This window comes from Bactrocera latifrons, unplaced genomic scaffold, assembly GCF_001853355.1.
Source record: "Bactrocera latifrons isolate USDA-ARS-PBARC rearing strain unplaced genomic scaffold, ASM185335v1 scaffold_11, whole genome shotgun sequence".
NCBI lineage: Eukaryota > Metazoa > Arthropoda > Insecta > Diptera > Tephritidae > Bactrocera > Bactrocera latifrons.
This window is the reverse complement of record NW_017534519.1, coordinates 2,605,470-2,624,904: the sequence shown is the minus strand read 5'-3', so window position 1 is coordinate 2,624,904 and position 19,435 is coordinate 2,605,470. Positions and strand designations below refer to the sequence as shown.

The following is a 19,435-nucleotide window of genomic DNA, read 5'->3' as shown; positions in this document are numbered from 1 at the left end:
CCCAGCACTTTTGTGATGTTGCGAACTTCAACAATTTTCAGTCGAAGTTTTTTTAGCATTCCCAAGCTAAAGAATTAATATGTGACAGATAATTTACATACACAAGACACAGTCCCGTTGAATTATYATCTCTTAAAATGTTTTAAGAAAGTCAAATATTTAAAAACTATTATCTTTTTTGACTGAATCATGAAATCCTTAACATCAATTAAGCCAAAGTATGTATTAATGGCAATTAAGTAGCATTTAAAGGAGGATTCAGATTCACAAGTTRTTTTATAAAAAAGTTAGTTTTTTGTTACATTACAACAAACTCTCCATTTCCTTGCTGCCGGTAGTTATCAATAATTCATTTTAAATTATTTAAATTTTGGCCGTTTTTGTGCGTAGTGAATAAAACWTAAATGATTGAAGAGGAGCAAAACGTTTAGGACAAGAGATTATATCGAACCTTTACTTTATTATCGCATTAACACTCGTACATAAATATTTGATATTTGGTGTGCAAATCAGCGAAATAATCGCAAACAACGAAAAGCAACATACATCTACAACAACAAACATCAGGTAATGTTGTTTATAATTTGTATTAGAATAAGAAAATATAGACCTATGACTTCTATATATTACATTGAAATAAAATAAATGAAGTAATTTTATAAATTATTTTATTTTATTTTAATTTAAAAAAATATGCGAAGAAAATTTCCCAAAAYGCCCTAAAATTCTGGCGTCAAACATTTCTGGAGTTCTATGAGCAATTGGAACTTTTGCAAATAAGCATTGCRATCAATATCGGTTCGTTTATTGCCGGCTGCTACACGGAAGTTTAATTGCTTTGATTAAATTTATGGAAACAAGTAATACGTTTTTTATTGCCTTTCTGATCAACTTTTGAAATGCTTAACCCTATTGCGCTTGATGGTTAACTAGTTTTAAAACTAGTTATGGCTTCATCTTCAATATAACGAGAACATAACTTCAGAAGTTCTACAAAMAATTTTTGTTAACAAAGTTATACTTTTAAACTCGCAAAAATATAGGCATGGAGGAGAAATCCGAAAGGATATTCAATTACTTTTACTCAAGCAAGTAAAAAACYATCATCTCCTATTTATTTAGAGGAAGGTTAAGCTCGCAAAACTTCTATTTAAAAAAAATCTACCAACATGTCAAAATGTTTAAGAGGATGCACCTGTTCAAAATGCAATAAACCAATAAGACATTATGGTACCGTAAATGGACATATGTATGTATGTGTKAACACAAGTACATTATGAGTACATACATATGTTTCAGTACAATAAAGTACATAGTCATGATTACTCCGATTTTTGATAAGATGATTATACTTTTAAGGGATTAAGCATTGAAATTGGACTACGATTCGAATAGTAGGTGTGCTAAAGGCATTGGGGAAACAACTAAACTTCCTCTTAATAAAAGCAATATCGAAATGGGGGATGCACAAGGTTCTTTAAAGAACTTACTTGCTCTATGCGTTTTAGCAAGTGTTTTAGGTGAGTATTTTCTTATTTTCTCTATTCGAGTCAAGTAAGTGAAGTGAAGAGCTTSAGATATTAAGCGACCTTAATGTTACTCTATCTCCCTGCTGATTGACTCTCAATTAATTCATGAATTGATGATTTTGTTAAAATTATTTTCTCCTCTACTAATTTCAGCACTATCAAGTCAAGTAAGCACCCCATGCTCATTGAGTGAATATCCAGCTGGTCTAGTTTGTGTTTGTAACGCCACCTATTGTGACTATTTAGAGAATCCATCACTGGATAATGAGAATGAGTTTGTCATTRTCTCCTCTTCAAAGGTAAAATTCAGAAATTTCAATTTTATAAATTCTACAATCAAGAATTCACCAATTATTTTACATCCCTGTGACAAAAAAGATTAAATTTGCCGAAAGAAAGAATTTTTTAAGCATTAATTTCTATGACGACTTGTCCAATCAACATTAATGTTTTTCTGAAGAAATTTTTCGAAAATGGGTAGTATCAAATTACAAACAAACTTCGTCTATTGCTTTTTCCGAAATAATTGCCAGACTTTTATTATTTTGCTATGAATACTCAGGCTAATTAATCAAAATAATCGAATCATGTTACTCGTAAAAGGATATTTGTACAATTTAAATATAATTTTCAGGCCGGTCTGCGTTTTGACACTACAAGCGGGGCAATTAATGCTTCCGACTTTACTCAAGTTGTTGACTACAACGAGAGTCGGGAGAATGCAACTAAAGGGAAAACTGTGTTTGAGAAAGGTAAATAAAAACAAAATTTACACAAATAATTTAAAGTTTAAAATAAAAATTATTTTTTTGAAAGTAACCATATCACAAAAATTAGATGGATTACCCTTAATTTCGGCAGCTTTTTTTTTAAATACAGAATTCTTCATATTAATTTTCATTTACTTAATATTCTCTCAGCGGCGCCACGTACGGTGACCATTCAAGTGGATCGTGAGACGCATTTTCAAAACATCACAGGTTTCGGTGGTTCGTTTACTGGCGCCGTTAGTTATATTTTGGATAATTTGTCACAAGATATACAAGATCATATATATAAGTATGACCACCCTCCTAATACAATGCTTTCAAATGAGTTGTAAAAGTATGTCACAATTTATTTATCAGATCATTCTACTCCCCACACGGTATTGGCTTCAATCTAATGCGCACGTCAATCGGTGGTTCTGACTATGACCTGGCACCCTGGGCGTACAATGAACTGCCCGAAAACGATACTATCCTCAGCAATTTCACACAATTAGATCCACGTGATGAAAAGAGAATTGAACAAATTAAACGTTTRAAGSTAGTAACTAACGTGAAAAATTTGCGTATCAAAGCCGCTGCGTGGAGTCCTCCACGATGGATGAAAACCAATAATAAATGGACTGGAATGAGCCGCTTGAAGGAAGAATACTATCAGACATGGGCTGATTATCATGTTCGTTGGATTGAACTTTGGGAAAAGGCCGGTCTACCTATTTGGGCCATATCGACCGGAAATGAGCCATCCAACGGTGTATATTTTATGATGTTTGTAAAATTCATGAGTTTAGGTTGGACACCAAGGAAGCAGGTAAATGTGAAACACTATCTCTCTGTATATGTGCTTATGGAATATGCTATGCTCGAATTTAAACTTTGGAACATGTTCCACTGAAAAATGTCTAATTTTGGAAACTTGAGTACTGAAAGTCGATCAGATTTTAGGAACTATTTAACACTAGTTTAATTAATAGGCCGTATGGTTATCTGATAATCTGGGTCCTACAATACGCTCCAAATATCAAGACCTGGTTATATTCGGAAATGATGATCAACGTTACACCTTCCCATTTTGGTTCAAAATGGTGAGYATWYACGCTAACCTTCATAAAATATTTTACCTCATATGCAATACTGACACATTTTTTGTTAACAGATGAATGCTATTCGGTCCGATTCTGTGGACTATCTCACAGGGCTCTCGGTGCATTGGTATTTTGATGATATATTCGAGCCTGCTTTCATTGACGTCGCTCGCAAAGAGATGCCAGACAAAATTATGCTTGTTTCAGAATCCTGCATCGGTGATAAGCCATGGCAGTCAGCTGTACCCATTTTGGGTTCCTGGAAACGTGGTGAGAAGTTTGCACGTAATTTCCTGCAAAATCTTCAGCACGATTTCAACGGGTGGATCGATTGGAACATAGTTTTGGATGAACAGGGTGGACCGAATTATGTGAACAATTTTGTCGATGCTCCGTCAGTTGCCAATATGACAAGTAAAGTATCTTTTAGTATTATTTTTAATGATTAGAGGTTTTTATAAAGTATTATTCACTTTCAGACCTCAACGAGTTTTACAAACAACCAATGTTCTATACAATGGGTCATTTCTCAAAGTTCATACCGGAAGGTTCAACTCGAATTGCTGCAGAGCGTACAAACGTCAATGTGGATACAGTTGCCTTTTTAAGACCGGATGRCAGCGTGACTGTGGTCATCTTCAATAGGTTTGTAGAATGCATCCTTATGAGTCTTGTATTGAATGTAGTAATTAATGGYSTTCTTTTTAACTTTCAGTGGCTACGCCAGTGTCAACGTTGAGGTTAGGGATAAAAAACAAGGCTCAATTAAGATTAATATACCCCAAAAATCAATTCATACCATTCTTTATAATTGAACTTTTTTATATTTCTCAGTTTTATAAATAAACAAGTTATTCGTTAAAGATTATTTACATATGTATATGTATATATATACATCATTATGTAGAGTATATGTCGTTAAAATATATATTATGTTATATAAACTTACGGAAATTTCAATTAACGTTTTCGTGGCTTAAAATATGGCAGAAAATTAGCTCAAAATATTGTATCCCTCGTTTTTATTAACAATGTAGTTTTGAGAAGACTGGGATAGGTATATGTACAGCTACGGCAACATTTGATTTTGAGAATTTCCATAATCGTTAATTAATGTTATTAAGAACCATTTAGTGTTGCATAAATGAACAGCGTGCTGAGTTGCCATGTTCGTTTGTCTGTCCGTCTGTATTTATGCGAGTTAGTCTCTCAGTATTTAAGATATCGATCTAAAACTTTGCTTACGCAATTTTCTCCCTAAGTAACGGTTCATAGTTTCGAAACAGTGATTTCGGATCACTATAGAAAACTGCTGCAATATAAACTGAATGATCAAAATCTAGTTTTTGCATAAACAACCTTTTTATTTGACATCATATCTTCATTCCTCTTCCATTATTCGCGGCTCTTGGCTCTTACGTAGCCGTAGGTAACAATCTGAACAAATTGTTCAGATCAGACCTATGTATGTATGGCATTTAGGCGTCATTCAAACTGACGGTTAAAATTCGAGAAAAATATATGTTTTCAGAGGAATATTTTTTTGAGTATCCTTAATTGAACCTCGAGCTTTATTCCAAAATAAAATTTCAAGAAGCTTAACTGCTTAGAAATATTCAAAACAAAATGGATGTAGATCATGAAAAGAGGACAAATTCCAAAAATATTATATAATTTATTAAGTATTGCTTAAAGCAATGCATGATAATATGACAAAAATTGGTAGTCGACAAAATTACTTCGGGACAATGTTAATAGATAGACCAAAAAGTATCCTATTTAGTTAATAGGGCGTCACCGCTGAGCATATATTATTTAAGAAACTAGTGCCATAGCAGCGGTATAAATAATTAGAAATATAAGTGATGGGAACGGATGACCTTTCTGTTCAACAAATCAACGGAAGTCTGCCCGAATACTTTCCGGCACACAGTTAACGATTGATTTAATAATAAATATTGGATAGTCGAAAAAGCATTTTCGAATTTCTAATTAAACTACAAATTTTTTTTAAACAATTAAATAAGTAAACAAATATGAAAAATTTTGGTCGACCACTTTTTGTTATTTTTCCGCTAGAGACATTATTCCATCAGTGTAAATCGAAATTTCGAGATTTCCAGAACGGAAGTTCCATTGTTGTGCTACAGGAACTGATAGAGCATCGTGTCCGTAAACTTCACAAATTTGATTGGTGGCTTACGTGGCATTCTTCCTTTTTATATATGTATAAACATTTTAAATCAGAATATAGCGAATTTCCTCATTATTTTCACTAATTTTTGAACAGCTGTAACTTTTTTCAACTTGCCCGAATTTAATTTTAGATGAAATGAAGCTTAAAATCTCCCCTTTTCGACACTATATGGTATGACACAATGATCTTGGTAGCACTTTAGATATACGACTGCAACGACATTTATTGACAAAATACGAAAAAACTTTTTCGACAACCAATAAATTCTAACTGTTCTGACTTTCTCGCCATCAAAGTACTCGTCGTAAGTATTTTAGTCGTTAATTTGTAAAATTATCGCCAGCGTAATGAAACGAGTACGAATACCAGCTAACCATATTACTCTCCAGCACGAAAAAGGTTATCAAAACAAATGTCATTAAAACAAATAAATACGAAAATGTAGGAACAAACGTGAAGATAATGAATTGATAAGCCAAAGTAGAGCCGCCTGAGAGAGCTGTGATGCCAGTAGGTATTGAATTGCGAACGAGTGTGGTTTACACGAATCGCGTGYTCACAATTAATCAGAGATYTACGTTTTCGAATGAAGTCRTGCTTGCTCCGAAACTAGTGAATTATACAAAAAGCAGAGGAAGTGCGAAAATGATTTATAAAATATTTTTGTTATTGATCTTATGTTGGAACTACGATAAATTTACTGGTAAAAATATTAGAAATATGAAAAGAAAGGATAGAAAGGAAAGGAGAAAGGATTTGATAATGTAATTATTAAAGTGGTTTTGCAATTTCAGCTAATGCAAGCAGTGATTGTACACCGCGACGGACCAAGTTCGGCTTAGTGTGTGTTTGCACATCGGAGCACTGCGATTATTTGGAGAATCCCCAGCCCAGCTCAAACGAGCTTGTAGTAATTTCTTCAAGCAAGGTACCAGCCAATGTTTATATGAAATTAAAATAAAATCTGAATCAATTTGCTCTCTTTACTCTTCCACTCTCTTATATTATGTAAAACTTTCATATTTCTTGTACACACCCACCATCCTCCCTTGCAGGAAGGCCTACGCTTCGCTGTAAGCACGTTAAACTTTGGCGAAATCAATACAAAAACAATTACAGAGACAAGTTTAAATGAAAGCAACTTCGATTTCGAAAATTCAGCGGTGATCGTCGATAGTCGACAAACTTTTGCACAGATTTTGGTCGATACGAGCGAACGTGAGTTGTGTATTTACAAATTCGTTTTCACTTTTTTATTAAAGAGCGTTCATCACAGTTTTAACCTCCAGATTTACAGCGAACAATCCGCTTAAACTACGAGTGAATCGCTCGGTGGAATATCAAAAAATTACAGGCTTTGGTGGTGCATTCACCGGTACGGTTTCACATTTATTGGGACAATTGGATCAGAAGCTCCAAGATCACATTTATAAGTACGCTTCAATATTTAAGCAATTGTCATTAGTGCAGCTTTCGAAACAAATAATATTGAAATTACAATTCACTTACTGTAGGTCATATTATCATAAGGATGGTATCGGCTTCAATATGCTACGCACCCCAATTGGTGGCTGTGATTTTGATCTTGCACCTTGGGCTTATAATGAGGAGCCTCGTGATGATCCCAAACTTTCAAATTTTCAAAAGTTAGATCCTCGCGATGAAATTAAAGTCCAACAAATAGAGCGCTTAAAATCAGTATCCGATTTGGAAAATTTAAAAATCATGGCCCTGGCTTGGAGTTCGCCAACTTGGATGAAAACAAACGGAATGTGGTCAGGCATAGGATTGTTGAAGACTGAATACTATCAGGCTTGGGCTGATTATCATCTGAGGTGAGTTGAAATGTTATATTCACATAATACACATATTTATCTAGGGTTTCATAAGGTCAAAAGGTCAAATTATCTCATTCATGTTGATGTTGTTATTGTAAGAGCAGAAAACATTCCTGAAGTAATTTTGAGGAATGGTACCTAGTTGACAGTCTTTAGTCTGGTAAAAATGCTGGCTCTTTCCGATTATTTAGACTAGGCTGTCGTGGAAATTTAAGATTTCAAAAGTTTAATTACCTCTTCCGATGGCATGATAATTATAAAAGTTGTTTTTCGTCGTAAAATCTGCTTTAGAAACAAAATAAAATACAGTTAATCCATTCTGGTTAGATGATTCATACATGTATACCTATTAATAAATAAATAAATTCCTATAAATGTTCAAAGAAAGGATTGTTAAGTTCAAACATCCATTATAAATGTAAACATGTATAAATATTCATCTTTTTGCAGATTTATAGAGTTAATGGATGCTAAAAATATGCCGATATGGGCCATATCAACTGGTAATGAGCCGCTTAACGGAATCGCCTTTTTCTTTTTCGTACACTTCATGAGCCTTGGTTGGATACCAAGAAACCAGGTACTTTTTAAAAATATGGTGACATTTACCCTAATTAAATTAAATTAATTAATTAAAATTACAATTAATTAGGCAGTTTGGTTGAATGACTTCCTTGGACCTACAATTCGAAAATCCAAATTCAAAAATGTTCTGATATTCGGAAATGATGATCAACGATTTTCTTACCCTTCGTGGTTTATTCAAGTGAGTACGCGAATATAAAATGACATTTTCAATCAAACTAAACTCAACAACCTTTTCATGAACTGATTATAACAACAAATATAATATGTGAACCAAACATTTTCTGAGAAGTTTTATTTTATAAGTAAAAAAAGTCCAAACATTTTGAAAGAGTTCTCATCTACTTAATTAAACTCAATAGAAGTCGGACGGGATAAATTTGAAATCTTTTGCATTAAAAAAAATAATTCGACCTTTTATTAAGCAAAATCCCGACTAAAAAAATTAATATTAAAATCCAGACATCTTTCAAGTCCATATTTGAACGTGGCTTGTATCTTTCCAGTTTTGTGTTTTTTTTTAACTCATATACTCAAAATATAAACTAAACTCTTACTGCTTTATTTCTGTTAAGATGAATCGCACTCGCCCAGGTGTTCTTAACTATCTGGACGGCTTAGCGGTACATTGGTATTGGGATGAAATGTTTGCACCCAATCTAGTAGATTTAACAGTTGCGCAATTGCCAGGCAAAATTGTGCTGAATACTGAATCATCCATAGGAGACAAGCCATGGCAAACCCATGGACCCGAACTTGGTTCGTGGGAACGGGGTGAACAGTACGCACGTGATATCTTGCACAACCTGCAACATTCCTACAATGGCTGGATCGATTGGAATATCGTTTTAGATGAGCAAGGTGGGCCGAATTACGTGAAGAATTATGTGGACGCGGCTGTGATTGTGAATGCCACAAGTAAGTGTGAGCATTTAAGTGAAATTTTTTTTTTTTTTTTCAATTGAAATCCGATGTTTTCTTAACAGATCGCGCTGAGATATACAAGCAGCCGATATTCTATGGCATGGGTCACTTTTCGAAATTCCTGCCCGAGGGTTCGGTGCGTATTGAGGCGAGAATGCTAAGCGTGGCTGTGGAGGTGCTTGCTTTTAAGCGGCCCGATCAACGCATCGCTGTGGTGCTGCTCAATAGGTAGGTGTGCCATTCCACATTTAATATGTATGCCTACGTACTCTTAAGTGTTTAAAATTCGATTTATATATAACAGTGGGTATGTTTGCCACGCGTCTTTGTGTTTATATTCGAACACAATTTATTTTCAAACGCATTTGTTGTTCGTTGTCTGTTGTTGCATTGCTACTTAACTCAATGTTAACACACTTTTATGACGAGTTTATTAAAATGCAATTAAGATGCGAAGCATTAACACACTTAWGTACTTATGCAATGCACACWCAAACATACATACATATATACTCATTACTATTTGACGTACTTACGTGGGCTCTTGATATGTTGGCATGCTCCCATCTATAAGTGCATTCCCTTGTCATTAAATTGCAATATTTTCTTAAAAGTGCTCTATTCATATATATAGTRTATATGTACATATATGCATATGCATGTTATATACCTAAATTAATAAATATATGTATATGTGGGTACATAGTTATATGTTCATAAGAGTTTTCGACAGTTCAGTGGTGAAAGCGGTTCCTTCTGTACACTTTGGCTGCGTTGTTTGTTGAATAAAATTTGAAGTAAAGCAAAATGCGCATAATGCCTTAAGACTGCATTACACGAAGTATAAAAGAGCTTATTTTCTCCAAAGTTTRACAAAAATGTGAACTCGCGCTTAAATTGTTTTCAATTTAAAATTCAGCGCCGAAATTTCAGACATTGGGAGAATACCAAACACTATTTGATTGCTAATATTCAAAAAAAAAAATTTAAAAAAAAATTGTTCGAAAACTTATATTTACCATTGTTGTTTTTATAATCTCTATTTTGTATTTAATATCTACAGTGAAAACTTTGCTAAGTTGAGCATTAATTTGCCACTTTTTGTTTAGGCCAACAAAAAACGGACCTGTATATTATTAATAGGTTGAAGTGCTTCAAACCACGCATCTTGTCTATTCAGAAATCTTGCATTTTATTTATTAATACATTTTTATTTAAATTGCAGCGAAAGTCGTGCCGTCGATGTGCTGCTGACTGACAGTGAGCGCGGCGAGATAAAAATCAATATACCAGCGCATTCGTGGCACACAATTRTCTATAATTAAGTGCGCACACAACTACACATACATACATGTATGCAAAACTACTTTTWAAACTAATTGATATTTCTAGACTACTTCGGGTTTTATACCAATTCATTGTGTAAATATGTTAAAAACTTGACAAATAGTTTTTGAAAATAAAATAAAATTTCTACTTAAAATTGTTGAACAAAAATATATATAAATATATATGTAAATACCTATTTTACTTTTTATTTATAAAGAAGTTAGAAGAATTTATAAGAAATATTATAAATTTATAAATAATATATAAGAAATGAAATTCACATTGTTTTATTTCAAACAACATACAACCCCAGCAACTTTTTCTGTRTTCAGGTCTCAAGAGAATGGTGAGGGAAAATAAAACGGCAAAAGTAAAATCTATTTCGAAGAAAAATGTTATTGAAAAGTTGAAAGAACGCTATAACTAAAATTGTATGTATGTATGTRTATTACTTTAATATGATACTTGCTTTCTATCATCCGCGTGAAAGAAAACTTGAAGATCTTTGCATTAACTTAAATATACATRGTTTACAAACAACAAATATAAAGGGTGATCCCTTTCGAGGTTGCCTACTTTTTTTAAGAAAAACCCAGAAACTTCAAATGTAATGGGAAATGTTTATTATCATTCGAAAGAACATTCTTTGGCATTTATTTCTTGAAAATTATCTCTTTCTAAAAGTCTTAACGTCAAATTTCAGGCATCAAATAGGCGGTTATAATGGCGCGATAACGATCGCCATTCACGATTACGTTCTCATCGGCATATTTGTTGAAGAAATATGGACCAATGACTCCACCGGTCCACAAACCACACAAATCCGTTGTGTTTTCATATTGAAATTGCAGCTCTTGAATCTCTTCAGACTGCTCTTTGTCCCAAATGTGGCAAATTTTGCTTATTTACATACTCCTTAAGCCAGAAATGAGCCTCCTCGCTGAACAAAATTTGAAATGGTCGAAGCGGCTACAGTTCTTGCACAAGCTGCMTTTGTACGCTTTGAAATTGATGAAAGCGGCGACTCTATACAGTCTTCGTGTACACTGTCAGATACGGCTGCTATATTTTATCACAGCGTGTTGGACATGGTCTAATCGGTCGAATAATAGTAAATAATGAATGCTGGGTCTCAATATGGATGATGTTGTTGCGAATAGTACGSTCATTAGGCCGATTATGTTAACCACAAATTAAGCAAAGCACGCGAAGCATATTCTTTACAGAACATGCATTTTCGTAATAAAGTTGAAGAATTTGTAAACGTTCTTCAGATATAAGACTTTCCTTGATGACGCTTGATGTGTCAAAAAAACGATTGAAAAAAGTACCTCTACATTGATCAGCCTTTATACTTTGCAGTGTATTTCCATTTCGCCAAAAATAAGCTTCTGAATAATTTTCATTACTGCATAATCAATGTAGTGTGTTTTATTGCATTTCGTCCAAGAATGTGCGTGAAATGCAAACCATTAAGGTCTAATTAGACCGCAAGCTTTAAAATCATTTTTATTATCCAAATATTTATGCGCAAAAGTTTGCACTCATAAGCATTATAATTATACAACTAAATTTACACCAAATAATTTATTAAGCAGCTATGAAGGCCTATCACACAGGATATCAAAGAGCGAAGATGCCGTAGTGAAAGAGGCAGTAAAAAATATATGGAGATTTTATGGTTGATAGAAATGCATTATTTATTGCACATTTTTCAAAAAGAACAAAAAACGCTTCGCTTCGCTGGCAGTTGTCGCTCAACTTAATCCTTCTTGGCACACACCGAGCGTGAGATGTTTTAACGATCGCTGCATTGTCACTSCTCGTCGCAGTGACGCCTTGATCGTCAAACACCCACAGAAATGAGATAAAATAGTGGAAATTCATAATTTCGTCTTTTCCGCTGCTTCCGTAACGCTAATTATTTTTCATTGTAAACAGACGAAAGCATTTTTCATAACTACATCGCATACATACATAAATAAAAACATAATAGTGCTTAGTGCGGATCTTTAGCTATTCGCTCCCAGCCGTTGTAGGTGCATATTTTTGTTGTTGCCTTGGTTCTCGTCGTTGATATGAATTATCTGTAATATGACGTTTTTCGTCACGCAAAATTTAAAATGCTAAACAAATATCCGTCACCGCATCTCTATGTATGAATTACACTGGCGTTGTTGTTCTCCCTCATCAATTGAAGCGATCATTTTGAATGACACTCATTCCGCCGCTTGGCAAAGCGCAATGAGCTATACATTGCTTCGGGTGCAAGTGAGTGTTCTTTCATATATTTATAGTCCCAAACACTTACATACTTACAAGCACACTCGCAGAATGACTTACTTTGGATGTCATTGCCTTTGTACCTAAAAAAACCAGTACTTCCTTTTTCCCTATTCCGTCGGGATACGGAGGATATGTTGTTGAGAGTAATTTTCAAATGCTATTTGCCTCATGAGTTATTTAATCCGCGTTTTTGAAGCCATACTTACAAATGACATTAAATGCTTCGAATTACAATTATGTTGGTGCACTGTTATCGATATGCGAAGTGCTCCTTTGAGACGTGCGGCAGCTGTCAACTCGGTGACACTTTTCCGATAACAATATTTTTYTTCGTAACGGAATCTATCTGAGTCAGCACGTGATTTTAAGTATCTTATGTAATGAGGAAGTGATAATTAATTTAATGGGAATTCCATTCTACCGAACTTTCAAATAAATGCGATGAAAAAGGACGAATTCTTGAGAATTTTTTAGACAATACGGTAAATTTTATCCTATTAAATTCCAATGAAGCTAACTTTAGTCGGTCTTTAGTTTTTTTTTTTTGGGTCTATAAAAATTATATTTCTTACCCAATTTTATTTAGATATCTATTTTATATTGACTGGGTATAAAAAAACGGGAGGTGATAGGCTATCGAATTATTCTAAATGATTGTATTGCTACCTATCGAAATTCTCCAAATTGGTCGAATATTTTGCGAGTTTTGCAAGTATTGCATTAGTATTATGTTTTCTATATTTTTTTTTACAATAAGCATTTATAGCTGAAAAATAAATTTTTAAAAATTTCATGGGAGATTGCAGGGAGAACGGAGTAGAAGAAAATCTTACGAAATCAACCCAGAGGATCCGGGGATTTAAAAAAAAATGAAAACTTTGCCTTTTTTCCGCTGTAGACATTATTCCATCAGTGTAAAACTGTTCTGGTTTCTCGGCGAAAAACTGCGAAAAGTAATTTCACAGGCTTCTCTTAAAGCCAACATTAGTACATTAGGTTAGATTTCTGCTTTAATTAGATTTCTGCATTGAGCGAAACAAATGGTAGTCCGATGGTGGAAGGTCAGAGCTATATGGTGGATGCATCAAAACTTCCCAGCCATCAAAGATGTGTGTGGTCTAGCGTTRTCCTGACGAAAGACGAAGCCTGTTCTGTTGATCTGTTCTGGCTTTTTTTTCGATTGCTTGCTTCAATCTCATCAGTTGTTGTGTCTTTCCAACCCAACCAAACACTCAATACAACCTTTCGAGGCGTCAATTCTGCAGCAAAGAATCGTAGATGTTAATTCGGTCCATTAAATTTTTTACAGACAATTCATGTGGTACCTAAACATCGAGCTTCTTTTTATAGCCAGCCTTTTTTAAATGGTTCAAAACCGTTTGATAATGAATTTTAAATTCYTTAGTGATGCCATGGYTGCTTATGTGACTTATGGTCTTGGTCAGTCTTTTCCATAACTTCATCGACTTTTTCAACGATAGTCGACCAGAGCGAGGTGCATCTTGCACATCGAAATTTCTAGAACGAAAGCGAGCGAACCATTGTTGTGCTACACGAACTCATACAGCATCGTCTTCTAAACTTCACACATTTCATTATATACATATATGTATTTCAAAATAYAGTGAATTTTTTCATTATGTTTACTCATTTTTGAACGGCTGTAACTTTTTTCAGCTTCCCAGAATTTAATTTTTTTTTATTAAGTAAAGCTGAAAATCTCAACTTTCCAACACTATATGGTATGGCACAATGTGATTGGTAGCAGTGGAGATATAAGGCTACAACGCCATCTATTGACTAAATACGACAAAACTTTTTCGACAACCCTATAAGTTTATTTGGAAAACTGATTCTTCCCCAGAAGGTAAACAAACTTCTGGATTGAAATCAATCGATTGGATATCCAACACCAATTTAATAACCCAACAACACTACCAGAGATTAATGTTAAAGTTTCTATGAGTTTCTTAAGGCCCAATGGCCAGTTTAACTGTAGTGCATGTGTGCTCTTTCATCCCTTTCTTAAGAGTTCCACGGTGTATATGTGTTAGTTTTCGCGCTAATTCATTTAATGTATTCGAATTTCGGTAGTCGCGACTTCTTGGGGATTCTTATAACCTTCTGGCTRCAATAAGATAGTTATATAACAAAGTTTAATTGGAGTTCTTACTCAGTAAGAACGAAGTGCAACTGATAGCACTTCAATTCTTTTACCAAGTCTAAATTTTAGACCATTTATGCGCCATTTAGGAACGTCACTACTGAAAATTTCTAACATTTTTACAGCCACTTAAATGTTGTGTCACATCTGATTAGCGCACTAATGTGCTGCAACAAACAAACAACAGCAACAAGAGTAAAGTGGACACATCCGGATAATGGCAATCWACCGGGACACTTAGCACCCTCATATTCGAAGCGCCGAAATCCACAGTGTGTGCAGTAGCATATTTAGAGAGCTATCGGCGCACAGAGAGAGTGCCAACGATGTAGCGCCGTTGAGGAWATATATATTTATATTACTCTTTTGTGGATGCAACAGCGCCTTTGAAATGTGATCGGCATTTTATGCTTGAAATCCAGCTGACAATTAAACGAGTGAGCGTGTAAATGTGAGTGAATGCGCGCCAACTTGGCAGCTTGGCASTGTATTGTTGAGCACTCAATTTACGATTTGACATGGGAGCACTMGCAAACCGTAGAAAAAACGAGCCGTAGTTTGTAGACGCATCAGGGGCGCTGACAAGTCTGCTTGTAGCATCAGCAACTTTTCTTGCGCATATCTACTTAGAGGCGTACAACCCAATAAGTATATATAGTCACTTACTCGTATGTAAATGATTTCACAAATATTTATGTACCARCATTTACATATACATTAGCTTCCTGAGTGGCACACCTACGGTTTGAGCCGCTGAGACGAACATGACACGGGCACAGTCACTGCAAATTGGTCTGACAGAATGTGTCAGCTGTTGACATGATCATGTTGCTGTCGCGATGATTAGTGATTGCTCTTGGCAACAGCAAAACGAAAACTCTACAAGCGCTCAAAGTAATGTACTATATACATACATTTGTAATATATGCACATATATTTAAGTGGCAATTTTTAACGTTCAGTCAAAGGACATGGCTTCGCTAGACTATTACGGCCCCGCTTTATCCTCCCAACTCTAAATGTTTTTCCGTTCGAGACTTGTCTTGTTTTGCGTACTGCGGTAGACACTATTTGTTATTTGAAATAACCTAAAACAAATAATGGAAAAATGCTTTGATCTCGCTGACAATTTGCGCACGCAACCGCTAAGTACAACAGTGTGCCCTCACCCCGCATAACACCCGCCTATCCTACACACAGATCATAGAATGCGCAGGATGCCTCCAGTGAAGTTCGACGACAGCGCATGATACTCGTATTCGGGTGTAAATTATATTAATGATGGCCCATTAGCTCCTTTGCATTTCCCTGTACTATGTACGAGTACATAATGGAGCTTCTTAGYGTTGCTCTGGTTTCTCTTTGTCGATCACTATGTGTCATTGCAGCTATGGGAGCTCAATTGAAGGGGGTAATTGACACTGACACTACTTGTAWACATATATATATTTTTTGTTATTGTTACTTTTTAAAAGTTTATTGTTGTTGTCGCTAATATGTAAGCAGAATGTTAAAGTGTTTTCAGTCGTTGACAAGTAACATTTAACGSGAAATATATGAGTATTACTTGTGTGTTCCATATGTTGGCGGTATCTTTTTACACAGTCGTTCGCGATCGGTGCTGAGATGATCCCATCATCAGCGAAATGCCACCAACGTTTGGCGAGTTTTGAGGRATTATAAGTATGAAGAGGAAACAGAAGATTTGTAAATTTACAGCAGAATGAAAAATTGTAACTAGTTCATTGTAAAAATGGATATATGTATGTATACATACCAATATTTTCTCTTTTGAATTATTAAGAGTACTTTAATTAACATTTTCGAAAATTAAATGCTGAGTGCTTTAATAAAAACTAAAGGTTTTTTGTAATATTTTATCGAAGTTTATAGTTACCAATAACCAGGAACTTTGATGAAGTACAGCCCTTTTTTTTGGGATAAATCAATAACTAAACACTCTAGAGGCATTAAATTTTACCACTTTTTGTGGTGCGAATTTGGTACGTGACATTCTTCCCACATTCCTATGTGAAATTTGGAAAAATTTCTTTCGCTTTCCAGTGTTTCTTATCAAGAAGCAATTAATATAACGAGATAAAATTTTGCACGAAATGTGCCTTTAAATTATGTCACCTTATGACCAAAACTGGTCCAAATCGAATAAAAAMTGTTTAAGCCCTTGGGTATCGAATATGTGGACCCCAGAGATGTTTGTCTAAAGTAGTATTGATGTCATTGAAACCTCGAATAACATAACGTTAACTATGTGAACGCTAATAAAAATAATTTGATTTAATAAAGTAATATTTTCGAATACATAAATGTTGGCTAGTATATACATACGAGGGTAACATTTTATATTTCGGGATTAGAGAACAAAAACAAATATTAATCATCGTAAATCGCATTATTGTTTTTCAAAATATCAAATATCTTAATGGATTGATCTGTACAATTTTGCATGTGCTTGAACCAATTGTCAAAGCACATTTGATACTCTTGGTTCCTAACGTAACAACCGCGTTTTAGGTATCGAAAAAGTTTTCTCAATCTCAAGATAGGTCACATGCTGACCTTGCAATATCGGTTTGGGCGYAGTATCAGTAGTTTCCAGTACAACAACTGTTCTACCTCTGACTTCGGTTAGACTTACCATACCATAGAAGAACACYGATCCTTTATAACACATCATCTCCAAAAATTGCATAAAGTTTATCGATGCTCTGTCTCTGAGTTAATCCACGTCGAAAGTTGTAAGAAAATCGCAAAAAAAAATGCTTCCAATTTAATTAAATTTTTTGGTCAAGATGAATATTTTAAATTACTGTAAACAATACAACTGGCGCTCGTATGTCAAACAGTTCTGAGTGTGTTCAACATAAAATTGTAAAAACACTCGGCTTACCAAATACCGTAATATAAAAGGCAACCTACATATCAACAACGGGCACTATTGATGATGACAGCGTTGAACATCCATTTTCGCATTTTTTAGATATGGATATAACAAATACAAATATACCTACATTTAGCTAATACTGAACCCTAAATGCTATATGCGCAATTAATAAAATTTTTCAGATAAATGATAAGAAGAATTATTAACACATATTCTGTGTCAGTTTCAKCATTACAAAGTTGTCATGAATTAGCGGTTTGGTTATGCATAAACTCTTTATCACATTAATTAGTTAATAATAGATATTGGAAATYAGTAGCAGGCCAGTTTTGGCAACGTTCAGACACGCGACGATCAGGGCTTAAGCATAGATAGTAATTAGATTTCCTCTGAAATCCTAAAATGCGTCCCTTGCCACCGGAATTAGCGAAAATCGCACGAGAAGAATTGAACGAGATACCGGAGCGTGTGCACCAAGATTTGGTTATATTGCGRACATGGATTTATCAGCAGCGATATTTGTATGCGCGTACATCGACGGACTTCCTGATTGCCTTCCTCAGGCGTTGTCGCTACAGTTTGGAGCAGACAAAGAAACGCATTGATGACTTTTTCACATTTCATACAAAGTGTCCGGAGATAATGTCGAATCGTCGTGTGACAGAGAAAATGTTAACCATCAACCGCTTAGGGTAGGTATAACCAGAGTTACTTCTTAATTTTTCTAATTGTAACTGGGTATATTTTTACAAATAAAGTGTGCGGCCTCTATACCGAGTTCTGAAGTGCATCTCTAATAGCATTCCTAACTTGGTATTTAGTTRAAAATATCCATAAAAATTTCAAGTTTCACATAAAGTGTCTCAAAAAACTTTATTCTGTCCGAAAAAAATATGATAAAAACGTAGAAGCAAACATACATAYATATATTTGTAACATTTATTTATGTCTACTCCACAGACTTCAATATTTCCCGGAATTTCCTAGATGCAGTGATCACTCTGCAATTATGATTACCCGACTCAACTGTTGCCCCAAACGGTACCACATGCGTGATGTTATGGCTTACACTGCGATAGGTATGGAACTGATAGCACTAGAGAACGATAATGCTGCTATTGTAGGGGTTATTCAAATAATCGATTTGTCCAATCTGGATGTTGAGCATGCGGCTCAATTGAGTGGCGGTCTCTTAAGGAAATGGTGGTATTGGATGAGTGATTGCTGCCCCTTGCGCATAAATGCAACCTATTGCTTGAACGCGCCCAAAGAACTACAAAATTGGTTAGGTGTCCTGAGAACACTACGCGTCAAAATGTGTCCGGTAGAGTATTTGTAAAAAATACCTATACAAATTCACATTAGTAAATATTTGCCTTCTCTTTCAAGCAGCAGTTCTTTATTCTGAAATCTTTGGAAGAGCTGTATCAATATATTCCGCAGAAATGTTTACCTGAGGAATATGGTGGCACCAATGGGCATATGCATGAGTGTGTTTCGTACATGGAAGATTTGCTGAAGAGCTATCGTGACTATTTTGAAGATGAAGTAAATTACGGCACTGTTGAACATTTACGAAGTGGTGAGATTATGCCATATGAAGCGGAGTTTGGCGCAGAAGGCAGTTTCCGTAAATTGATTTTCGAATAAAAATTATTGGAAAAGGTATATATGTATGTATGTACATATGCAAATATAAATATTAAATTGGATCCACATATGTTTTAATTAAATATCTATTTGTGAGTTACAGTAAATTTTACAAATAAAAAACCACATTTTCCTATAAGGCAAACTACGAGTATTAATTACATAATATATTTACTTAT

At 34.7% G+C, this 19,435-nt stretch overlaps 3 protein-coding genes across 3 annotated transcripts; all 3 read left to right on the top strand.

Annotated features, from left to right (window-relative positions):
* The first annotated feature begins 1,400 nt into the window (after window positions 1-1,400).
* On the top strand, window positions 1,401-4,249 carry LOC108973042 (glucosylceramidase-like). Its single transcript, XM_018940037.1, has 9 exons — window positions 1,401-1,520; window positions 1,683-1,828; window positions 2,164-2,281; window positions 2,450-2,588; window positions 2,657-3,107; window positions 3,271-3,381; window positions 3,453-3,795; window positions 3,861-4,026; window positions 4,097-4,249. The coding sequence occupies exons 1-9, from the start codon at window positions 1,457-1,459 to the stop codon at window positions 4,194-4,196; spliced, it is 1,638 nt and encodes a 545-aa protein (XP_018795582.1). The 5' UTR covers window positions 1,401-1,456; the 3' UTR covers window positions 4,197-4,249.
* Window positions 4,250-6,134: 1,885 nt separating this feature from the next.
* LOC108973030 (glucosylceramidase) lies at window positions 6,135-10,408 on the top strand. Its single transcript, XM_018940026.1, has 10 exons — window positions 6,135-6,281; window positions 6,373-6,506; window positions 6,634-6,796; window positions 6,855-7,011; window positions 7,093-7,413; window positions 7,867-7,996; window positions 8,069-8,182; window positions 8,577-8,919; window positions 8,988-9,153; window positions 10,151-10,408. The coding sequence occupies exons 1-10, from the start codon at window positions 6,224-6,226 to the stop codon at window positions 10,248-10,250; spliced, it is 1,686 nt and encodes a 561-aa protein (XP_018795571.1). The 5' UTR covers window positions 6,135-6,223; the 3' UTR covers window positions 10,251-10,408.
* Window positions 10,409-18,008: 7,600 nt separating this feature from the next.
* On the top strand, window positions 18,009-19,272 carry LOC108972502 (alpha-tocopherol transfer protein-like). The gene is made up of 3 exons (XM_018939126.1): window positions 18,009-18,298; window positions 18,567-18,930; window positions 18,999-19,272. The coding sequence occupies exons 1-3, from the start codon at window positions 18,009-18,011 to the stop codon at window positions 19,254-19,256; spliced, it is 912 nt and encodes a 303-aa protein (XP_018794671.1). The 3' UTR covers window positions 19,257-19,272.
* Window positions 19,273-19,435: the final 163 nt, after the last annotated feature.